This window comes from Meriones unguiculatus, chromosome 9 (assembly GCF_030254825.1).
Source record: "Meriones unguiculatus strain TT.TT164.6M chromosome 9, Bangor_MerUng_6.1, whole genome shotgun sequence".
NCBI classification, from domain to species: Eukaryota; Metazoa; Chordata; class Mammalia; order Rodentia; family Muridae; genus Meriones; species Meriones unguiculatus.
The window spans coordinates 72,074,347-72,085,723 of record NC_083357.1 but is presented as its reverse complement, the minus strand read 5'-3'; the positions used below and the strand labels follow the sequence as shown (position 1 = coordinate 72,085,723).

At 47.0% G+C, this 11,377-nt stretch overlaps 1 protein-coding gene across 3 annotated transcripts; it reads left to right on the top strand.

Moving 5' to 3' along the window:
• The first annotated feature begins 214 nt into the window (after positions 1-214).
• Positions 215-8,990, top strand: Cby2 (chibby family member 2). Of its 3 annotated transcripts, XM_021635075.2 has the most exons (3): positions 215-342; positions 660-740; positions 7,578-8,990. In XM_021635075.2, exons 1-3 carry the CDS (start codon positions 265-267, stop codon positions 8,763-8,765), a joined length of 1,347 nt encoding a protein of 448 aa, XP_021490750.1. In that variant the 5' UTR covers positions 215-264; the 3' UTR covers positions 8,766-8,990. The 3 variants fall into 3 exon arrangements, with proteins under 3 accessions (XP_021490750.1, XP_021490751.1, XP_021490752.1); XM_021635076.2 differs by lacking the exon at positions 660-740; XM_021635077.2 differs by lacking the exons at positions 215-342; positions 660-740 and adding an exon at positions 1,357-1,427.
• Positions 8,991-11,377: the final 2,387 nt, after the last annotated feature.

Sequence of the window (11,377 nt, the reverse complement as noted above, 5' to 3'; positions counted from 1 at the left end):
TCCCCAGGTCTGGACAATTAATGTTTCTCTCCGAGTAACACGGCTGAAGTAGACGCCACCTCTAAAGAGGGGGGTGGGGGTTCAAACCAGCCTGACGACAGCCAGGGTGACCAAACAAGTGTGAGCGTTAGGGCTATTGTGTGTCACATTGACCCTGGCTAGCCTCAAGGGCACGGCCAACAACAATCTGTCCTACCTACAGAAGCCTCATTCCCACCTGAGACACTTAGAGGCCATGAGCTCTGAAAAGCGCCAGACTGTTCTATGATGTCGCCTCTGGAATGTTCTGAGTGTTTTGGTGACCACCTTATGCATAGGACCTATACGTGGCACCTCACATTGGTATGGCTACTTCCGAGACATAGAAATAATAGTTTAAAACCAGGATGGACTGCAACTGTCTCTGCTTCCAGGACCTTCCACGGGGTTTTCAATCAGTTAGTTCTTGTCTTGATTTCTGTTCGGTGATCAGTGAGATACGTGGTCAGCCATTGTCGACGTATGCCTTTAGACCGGGATTTTTATAAAGTGTATAATTAACTTGTAATCAGGGCATACGTGTGTAGAAACTGGTTAGGAATTTCAGGTGAGTCGCTGAGGCCCTGGGAATGGGTTGGGAAGGAATCTTAATTTTTTTTTTCTTTTTTTCTTTTTCACAGCATTCGAGGCCACATTTTGTGAGAAAGAGTGATACCAGATCTGAATGCCTAGAAATCCCAATCAATGTGGTCCTGCCTCAGGTAAGGACGATCACAGAAAGGTGTAAATGACCAGTTTTAGCTACAATAACCCTGTTTCCAAGCCTTACAGAACGAACAGAGAAGTCAGCCACTCGGCTTCTTGTCATGTTGGTTTTTCCCTGGCTCTGTGGCTAGGGAAGGACACATGGTCTCTCTGGACCTTGGGATCCTCTGGCCTTTGGGGGTGGGGGTGGGGAGCTGAGTTGGATGGCCAGGTCTCCCAGTGCTAGCCTTTCAAGGTTTGATGATACTGTAAGAAAACCTTACCACAGGAGACCACCCCTCATTGCATGGAGGTGTATAGCCACTTGGCATATCTGTGGAGAGCTAGAATTGAGCTTGAAGCCATAGGCATGTAAATAAAGCCAAGAACTGAAACCCCAGCATATGGCCCATTTGCAGCTGTCAGGAGAACTAAGGCCTGCTGGGGGCCAAAGATGGTTTACTGGACATCCAGTCATTTCTTTTGAGGCTGGTGAATGGTTAAACTTCCCTTACAGCTTGTGGTTCTCAGGTCTCCTGCATGGAACAGCTTTCTTGGTGGAACTCTGACATGACTCTTTCTTCTCCTGCTATGTCACAAAGGGGTGGCGTTGCTTTCTCTAGAGTCACCCAAGAGCTCTTTGGAAGAACAGGGCCATGCCACATCTAAAGGTGAAATGTAGGATGGAGGGACATAAGGCACAGGTAATTTATCCAAATTTTGATCCAGGGAGGTGTGTACAAAAGAGGATGGTGTTCTGTGTTAGTGTGATTATACAGTAATACAGTCAGGCAAGGAATCGTCCTGGATATCTGTTTTCCTTACAACATTGTAATGAGCAGCCACTTTCATATCTCATCCAGCTCATGAAAACAGAGCCAGAATATTAGGTAATTATGTCCTGGTCATCCTATAGGACAAGGAACCTTGTTAGGTCTGATTCTTAATACATAAAATAGCATCTGTCTGCTACTGTGCTTGAGGGTGGGCATGGTTCCTTTGGCTCCTTACCAGCCCACATGTTAGGGGAAGTCAGGAGATGCCAGAATGGGAAAGGGGTTGGGAACAGGATTTAGAAGTAGTTTTATTAATGACTGTTCTCATTGTCGTGACCAAACATCGGACAAGAAGCAAGTTAAGAAAGGAAATGTTTATTTTGCCTCTTGGTTCAGGGGATAAGTTCATGGTGAAGAGAAAGCTATGGCGGCAGGGCCACGGCCTCACATCATGGCAGATCAACCTGTTTTATTCCAGCCAGGATCCTGGCTCATGGGTACTAACCACATTGAGTATGCTGCCCGGCCCCTCATGTTTGTCGTCCTTGATAAGTCCCCATAGACACATACCAGAGTATGTGCCTTGTTAATGCCCGAAGTGTTTCATAATCTAATCAAGCTGACACAGAGCCTCATTACTGTAGCGGAACAGAAAGATAAGAAAGCTCCTTCTCTCTGCTCCTGGCACAGGTTTCCATCCCCAGCTCCCAGAAGCAGCTTAGCAGACAAGGAGAAAGGTGATTTGAGAAGTCTTGGGTTTGTTCTGGTTATCCCACCTACAGACCCCCCCCCCCACCTCTAGCCCCACCTCCTGGGCTGGAGGACCTGGTGTAGATACTTGGATCTTGGAAGGCAAAGGGATATGGAATGAAGGGATCACTGCTGTCTGGAGATTTGTTTCTCTTGGCCCCATGTGGCCTTGAGGCAAGCTCAGTGAACAGTCATCAAGAGGTCAATTAAGCAAGCAACTGATGTTGAAAAGCAGGAAGAGTAGACGTGTTCAAGGTGGCAACACTTGTGGGAGGAACAGAGAGATCTAATGATGGTCCAAGTCCAACTTCGACGTGAAGTTTGGGTTTCAATAGGGGAGGTTGAGCTACACAGAACTAAGCAGTCTTGGTTGAGGTGTGTTCTAGCCCAGCATCATTATCTCAAGACCCGCTCTCTCCTGCAGGGTGGTTGGATGAGTTATAAGGACTGTGTGAAACCTCCTTCTTTCTGAGAGACCACCTTCCCCTCTGGCTGGCACCAGCCTTTGGAGAAGCCTTTACCTCCTCCAAACATAAAACCACTGGAGAAATTTCTTGGGGTCCAGTGTTTCAATAATCTGATAGCTAGAAGGAGGAACATAAGTATCTCTTTGGAGTGTATTCATTCCTGCCAGGATGGCTACAAGGCCCACCTGCCATGGAGGCACAAGCTAGCCAGCTTTCCAGGATACTCTAGACTGGTCCTCTTGGATAGGGAAAATAGTCATGGAGAACAAGATGATGTAAACTGACCCAAACCTCCAGAGCTTCGAGAAGGGCCTATATGCTCACTCTGCCTCCCCTAATGAGATAGTGGGGGGAAGGATATTGATGAAGTGCTGGTGGCATTATGTGTTGGCCAAGTGTAAAGCAGAGATTTCACAGCTGTGGGAATTGGGAGGCTCAGTATCAAGGACAGAGCTTTGGTTTAACTCAGGGCAGTGCCCAGCCTGGCACCCTACTTAGTGGGGCCAGACAATGTCTTAGTCTAATTCTTCTCTTGCTTCTAGAAGATCCCTCCCCTCACCAGGACTGCTAACCCCCAAAGCTGCCTCTGTGTTTCTGTTCCGTGTAGCTTCATTCTGAGCTGAGCTCATCCTATTTGGGAGGGAATTATAACAATACTCCTGGCTCCCAGCTCCCTAGCCCTATTGGGTGGCTGGAGTTCTCAGCCACACTGCAAACACAATGATTCACTAGTTATTGCCCTTAGGTCTTTTCAGGTCTTATTGATTTCCTTTTTTTTCCCTCCTCACATTGAGCAAGTGTTTTTTCATATCTATTTCCCCCTAGCACATTAACTTGCAAGCCATAGCGTTATTTCCTGTTCAAGCAACTGATCTCCTGATTCCTGATTCCATCTATATACAGACTCACTTTTCTAGTTATTCAGGCTTCCCCAGTGAGCACTCTGTGAGTTTCATTAAGATATTGTTACAGCTAGATCATCAATGAAAGATCTACATCTTGATCAGAATGATCTCTGATAGTAACTCCCAATGCCGACTCCATGTCTCCCTTGCCTTTTTCGCCTTCCTCTTTGGCTCACAGCAATGCCAAGTGGAATAGTTTAAGAGCAAGATTTTAGCAGATTAAACAATTAGCTAAGACGACTACACCTGCCATCCTGACTCTTTGTTTTTAGCATCAAAATTCTATCAAAACCAATCACATTTACCTTGTGAATTATCTTTTCATCTGTTTAGTATTTATTAAAAGAAACATTGTATTTACCATATCAATAGAGAGGTGAGTTTGTTTTTTGTTCTTTTTGGTTCTTTGTTTGTTTTTAATTGACAATGAGGTGCTGTGATGTTAGCACTTTGCCTTTTCCTTCTAGGACCCTGGGCTCTTCGAGTCATTAAAAGCTGGCCGAGCATTTCCTACTTGTTAACCCTCAATGGTGTGTTGGCAAGGCAGGTGTTGTTGGCCGACCAGCTTGGGCTTTCTGGGAGCAGTAGACATCTCTTCTGGGTGGTACTTTTTTCAAGTAGGGGAGAGAAGTTCAGTGCTGTTTCCCCTTTCCCCAGTTTTCTATTACTATAACAAAATGCCCAAGACCCCAGGCAGTTTACAAAGCATGGAGGCTGGACGTTCAAGAGCATAGCACCGTAGTAGCATCTTCTGGCAGGGGCCTTCTTGTGTCACAACACGGTGGAGGGTATCACTTGATGAGATTCAGCAAGCAAGCCACAGAGAGCTCACTTTATAACAAATGTTCCTGCAACAACCCGTTAACCCCTGAATGGGTTCACCTGTTCCCTCCCTATCCAACTCACCCTGAAAATGTCTTCCTTCTCAAACACCATTATCATGTGATTTGGGGGATTAAGTTGCTAGCACATGAAAGACAGAGGACACGTGCAAACCACACCAGTGCATGTCCGGCTGCTCGCTGTCCCGGCCCATTCCCGAACTCTTCACATGGAAGGTCACCAACCCCGATAACTCCATTTAAGATTTTACCCCAAGAGTCTAGTCTTTAGAGATCACATAGCACCAGTAAGAGACCCTGGGGGTGTCACCGTCCTTTCCCCATTGCCTTTTGTTCCACTTTTCTCAGTTGGTTGCTTTGCTATGTTTTTTTCAGGGTCCGTGGGAACTGTATGCCACACAAATGCATTGCTGATTTAAAGCAGCTTCATTAGAAAGAAAACATCAGGAGAGGCTAGGCCTGTGCTCGGGAAGGATTCCAATCCACAGGCATCCTTTGGGTTTCAGGCATTCTGTGAGGGCTTTGTTGGTACCCAGGGTTCTTCCTGGATCCCCAGCACTCACACATTGTTAGGTCATAGCTATGAGTACATTATTTGCTCCTTGCTCCTGAAGACAGTATCTTGGTCACCTAATTCCTGATGGAGGAGATATGATGAGTCTCAGAGTCACAAGGTCCCTCCTATAACATCATTCCCTATACTCTTACAAGGAGCCAGCTTTGCCCCTTTTCACTTGTTGGTCTCTAAGTGAGAACATGTCCCAAAGATCAAGAAGAAAACTTTCTTCGTTGGTTGAACCTCCTAGGCTCAGTAGAACCCCTCCATGATGTTCCAAGCATGGACAGACCTCTTGCCAGGACCCAGGTCATCAGATAGAGTAGTTCAGCCAATGGAAGAAATCTGGGAATATCTCTGACCTGGCCCAGGTCTGCTACTGTGAAAGGCTGGGCTGTGAGCACCAGCTAAGGGAGCCTGGGGTCTTGAATCTATGTGTATTTGCTCATCTTTGTTGCTCGCATTTTGGCAGAACTTTTTGTAAAGCAATATATTCAGTGTTTCATGGTGGTTTAGAACTGGGATTTTTAAAGATTACCGGCAGGACTCTTTGGTCCTTGTGACAGCTTGTCCACTACTTGTCCTCCTATGAACTCAGGAAACAGGCACAGCAGCCATGTTTAGGCTCCTTTTAGAGGTGATGGAGAAACAGTAACTCCTCGATAGGACTCAACCATGGGCGTTTTGAGATCAAGGCTCTCGAGGCTTGGGACCATTACTTTGGGTTCTAGGTACAAGATGGCCATTGTCCTGTCCTGGTTTTATTTCTGTTGCTGTGATAAAACAGTCCCATATAAACAGCTTAGGGAGAAAGGGTTTCTCTGATTTACAATTACAGGCCACGGCTAATCACTGTAAGGCAGTGAATGTAAGATGCCTAGTCACATCCAGAGTCAAAAGCAAAGGGAGGCCGATTGTACACTTTCTTCTAGTATTTAGCTTGCTCTCTCCACTCTTACACAAACCCCCAGGGTAGAGTACTTCCCACGGAGGGCTGGGTCTCCCGGAAGCCATTAACCCAGTTAAGAAAATCCCTCACAGGAATGCCACAAGGACAACTCAATCCAGATAATTCTTCATTGGGAATTTTCTTTCCCCCTGGGTGATTCTGGATTATGTCAAGTTGATGATTAAAACCAGCCATCATGATGCTTAGTATATTGTGCAGGAGGCAGCCTTTAAAGGAGTGGTTTTCATATTTGAAGAGAGAAGGCAGGCAGGCTTCTCAGGGAATAGAGACCATGCATAAGCATTAACACACACACACACACATGCTCTCTCTCTGTGTGCACATATATACTCAGTAATTTTATACACTACTTTAGTGTATCTGTGTCTTTTCATGAAGGCAAGTGTGGGATGTTTTTCACTGTGGCATCAACAGGATGCTCAGAAATCTTCAGATTTTGGAGCACTCTACAACTGGGATTTTTCAGATTAGGGATGTTCAAGCTAAAATAATAATTCATTCGCCAGTGTTGTGAGGAGTAAACGAATTATGTAGGTAAAATGCAACCACATAACTGGCAGGGCTTCCTGCAAATCTCTGTAACCACGGCTCTGTGGAAATTAACACCTTCTTTGAGGAGATAGTTTTTCTCAATTAAAATTATAGAAACTGTAATTCACACAGCTGGCCCAGATTCTTATAACTTATAAATAGAAAGGTCAGAGTTTAAAAAAAAAAGTTGATTCTAAACTCAGTACTTTTAGTTTCTACCATATGATTGGATCTTATTATCTGTGGCTTTTCATTTTTTTGAGATCAGGGTCTTGTTGTATGAAACCCAGGTTAGCCTGGAACTTGCTGTATGGATCAGGATAGCCCTGAAATTGCCTTGAAGTTCTGGTTATGTTTCTGGCCTACACTGCCTCCGAGAAGTTGGGGTTACAGGCCTATACAGGGCGTAGCTCGTTATTAATAGACTTCATAGTTGTGAATTTATAGACTTTGATTAGAGCGCATCGGTGGTCATAGAATACTTGTGGTCATTTTTGGATCCGTAGTAAGATTGGGGGGAGGGGGAATGCGGCCAGGAATTGGGGTTCAGGTGCCTCTCGTTTGAACTCTTGTTCTGGGAAACGGAGTCCTGTTTATAGTTTATGCACCACTATGTTTTTGAAACTTTCGTGCTTCCTGTTGGTTTCACGGCTTAAAGTGGCATCTCCACAGCGCTGTTAAAGACTTCCTGAGTACAGTGTGCCTGTGCTGTGCCTCGTGGAGCAAGCTTGGTAGACAAACTCTACTCAGGCACGTAGACCCACTGTCAATTTACGTATTTGCGGGGGTGTCTTTAAATAGAAACATAACGTTTTGCTTGATCAGTTGACAGAGACTTTATGTCCAGAGCCTTCGAGGAACCTAGCCCAGCATTACCCCTAGGAACCAGGGTTCAGTATTCATTAATTCATAAGAATGCTACCCAGAAGAGCAAAGGCTTGGCTGTGTTTCCTCTGGAGGATGCCGGGAGGTCAGGTGAGGGAGTCTCTAGGCCTCTCGGCCCACCAGCAGTCCTTTCACAGTCCCAAGTTAACAGTTTCCCTTCTCTCTCCCATAGAGGGGAGCCACTGAGCCCTCCCTGAGGCTCCACAACCTGTACAGCACTCCTCGCTGCTCCAGGCAGGCTGCCTTGCCCCGGATGAGCCGCAGGGTAGCCAGCCAGCACTCCTACCCGCTCAACCGCTTCTCTTCCGTGCCTTTCGACCCGATGGAGCGCCCCACCTCCCAGGCTGACTTGGAACTGGACTACAACCCTCCCCGGGTGCAGCTGAGCGACGAGATGTTTGTCTTCCAGGATGGGCGGTGGGTGAACGAGAGCTGCCGCATGCAGTCGCCTCACTTCTCTCCCTCCTCCTCCTTCCACCATAAGCTGCACCACAAGAGGCTGGCCAAGGAGTACCTGCTGCATGAAGAGAACAAGTCTCTCCGGGATGAGAACCGGGCCCTGAGGGATGAGAATAGGGCCCTCCGCAAGGAGAACAAGATACTACAGATCTTTTGGGAAGAGCACAAGGCTACCTTGGGCCAAGAGGAGAGTCAGACGACCTCACCGTTGCTGCACAAGGACACAGCCTCCCAGGAAGCGATGAAGAAAGACGCCACTTCGCCCATCCAGCGCAGCAAGGAGAACACCCTACATCTCATTCGAGAGGAGAACCGGGCCCTCCAGCAGTTGCTGGAGCAGAGGCAAGCCTACTGGGCCCAGACAGAAGAGAATGCAACTTCCACTGAGGAAGGCAAGCACACCTCCTCATCCAAGGAGGAGCCCCAAAACTCAGGGCTTCTGCCGGACCAGAGCCCAGGCCTCTCCTCCCCGTTTGAGGAGCCCAAAGGGCCAGCCGCCACACAGGAGGACTCGAAGATGCTGCGAGCCCTGAGGGAGATGATTAACAACTTGTCTGGGTCATCTGGGGATGAGGAGGGCAAGGTGGGCCCCATCCTGGCTGATAGCGGGCAGCCGCTGCAGCTGCTGAGAGAGATGAGCCAGGCGCTGCAGGCCCTGCGGGAGGAGAACCGGCTGCTGCAGGAGGAGAACAGGGCCCTGCACGTCCTGCGTGAGGAGCACCACGCCTTCCAGGAGGAGAACAAGGCCCTGTGGGAGAACAACAAGTTGAAGCTGCAGCAGCGGCTGGTCATCGACACGGTGACTGAGGTCACAGCCCGGATGGAGATGCTTATTGAGGAGCTGTATGCCTTCATGCCAGCCAAGAACAACAAGGATCCCAAGAAGCCCAGCAGGGTCTGAGGCCTTGGCAGCAGACGGAGACACTGACACCAGGCCAGAGAGAATCATCAGCCTTCCTTTGTCTTCCTCACCTTGGTCTACCAGAGCAGAGCGTGCCTGTGGAATAGCGGAGAAAGGGCCATCCTAAAACCAGTGACACAATAAAGGCAGAGGAGGCTGGCACCAGCCAACACCGGTGTGGAATTATGGCTTCTCCTCTTCCCCTCTCCTTACTCTTTTAACTTCCTACTTCCTTTTCTTCTGCTCCCTTACTCCTCCTCTCCTCATCAACCATCTCATTATTCAGTCCCCCTTCCTCTTCCTTCAACACCTGCACTTTTTCTCCCCTTCTATAGTTAGCTGGGTGTGGTGGTGCATTTCTGTACTTTTAGGAATCAGGAGCCCGAGGCAGGAGGATGGTGAAATTTAAGGTGTACCTTGGTTACATAGTAAAAAGAAACAAAACAAAACAAACAAACAACACTGGCTTTACAAAAAGCAAGGGGTTGGGGAGGGGGCACAGGACATAGACAAGGGATGTAAATCTTTCGAGCAAAATTGAACTGAAGTCAGAGTTCCTGTAGACCTCTGCCCATACACATCACCTACCTTGGCAAAACTTATAAAACATGATGAATCCCTATGGACTCTTCATTGGCATGCAGAGTCCGTAGTTTGTTAGGATTCTCTTGCTACGTTCCTTAGACGGTGAGCCTCAAACTGTAACCCCCCACGCCTAGAAGTTTTTGTATGTTAACTGTGACCCTCAGGGTCCTTAGAACCCTGTGTGGAGGGCACTGCCATCTCTGACATGAAAACAGGACTTCCAAGCCAAGCCATTCACTGGTTGACAGTTAGAAAAAGCCAAATGGGGGACTTCTACCACAGAACAACCAGGTCAGGCTCTTTCCACTAATACTCACTGCCAGTTTCCTAGTGTCTGAAAATTAAAAGTCACGTTGGCCCCTGTTTTCCAGACTTAGAACTTGACAAGCCTTGGCCCCAAAGCAGCATCAGAAATCCCAGAGAGAGGGGGCCAATCTTGAGTGGCTTTGCTCTCACTCTTTAGTGATTCATTCACTTTGTGCACAGGGTGGACAGGGATGGATGTGCAGGAGAAGACTGGTGATTTATTTTTCCTGTGGTGCCAGAATCAGAAAAATGGGAAGTGGTTGTTGATGGGCCCTCTAGGCCTTGGTAGTTTTTTCCTCCTCCATTTGTTGAATTAATTCATCATTCAGGGTATCACAAAACATCACGCCTGTTTAAGTCAGTGTACTAACCCCAGGGTGTAGGGGTGGGGGTTACTTTTGTCTTCTGAGGAAACCAAATCGATTCTGTTGTTCTAGACAACAGGAAGACAAAAGACACATTCTCCTAAGGTTTGTGCTCCCAATAGTTAGCTTGGATTGATCTAGACAACAGCAGGTGGATGTCTCATGAGCTGAGAGTGCTCAGCGAACTTAATACTATTTACCCATGTCAACTTTCTGTGTTGATCAGAGTCTAAATGGATGAAAAATAAGCCAGACAAGCCATAAAATGCTATTTTTATGGAGTGGGGGGGGAGATTTATTTTAGAAAATTGCTCCATTGCAGTACAGCACCATCTGTCAAAGACTGCCAGCATTCTAGTGGAATCAAACTTCTGCCTCTAGTCCAACATTAGACCTTTAACGAATAGCTGAAATATTCTCTTTGCAAGGTGGATCTTGGAGCTGAGCCTCGTAGGTTTGCATTTTGAGAGCCAAACATGCTGAATTTCTTGTGCTCTATCACCTGGCCATTGGCTTGGCTGCCTTTCTTGGTTGCTACAGTCAACTATTCTTTGCTGAGTTCACTGGATCCTGTCCAGAGGATTAGCTAGCTAAAAGCTGAAGGTCAGGGTCAACAGAAAATATCCACAGTCTGAAACAGCTAAGTAACAGAAACTACAGCCCCAGAATTCATGGGGTGGGATTGGGGGCCATATTCTAACAGATAAACCTTTTGTGTAGGGTGCATCACTGTATGTTTTTTAAAATTATAAAATAAAGATGTACTATTTCAAACAAATTTAGAGTTGCAGAAATTCCTAGGGCATGGAGCTAGCCTTGGGAGATGGCAATTCATGAGTAGAAGTACATAGGAAGGAGAGCATGTGACCTTACGACAGGGAGTTTGTTTATAACAATCCTTTTGAGAACTAACCAAAGGGTCCCCCAAGAACTGGATTTCCCAGGAGCCCCGTAGTCACATTTCTGTTGCTGTGATAGAACACCATGTCCAAAGCAATTTATACACGAGTTTGTTGTGGTTTATGGTTCCAGAGGGTTAGAGTCCGAGATGGCTGGGGCAGCATGGCAGTAGACAGCAGGAGCAGGAAGCTGAGAGCTCATGTCTGGAACTGTAAGCAGGAAACAAAGCAAATGGAGTGGCTCAAGGATTTAAATTCTCCATCCCTTCCCCAGCGGTATTCTTCCTCCAGCACGAGATGCACTAACCAAGTTTCTCCAAGCTGGAAACCAAGCTTGAGACTGTGGGTGATACTTCCCATCCAAACCACCACAGGTCCAATCACCTGAAGACAGTGCATTCTGTAACTAGACACAAATCCACAAAACCCAAACAAGCATGGCCAGGAAATAAAGGAT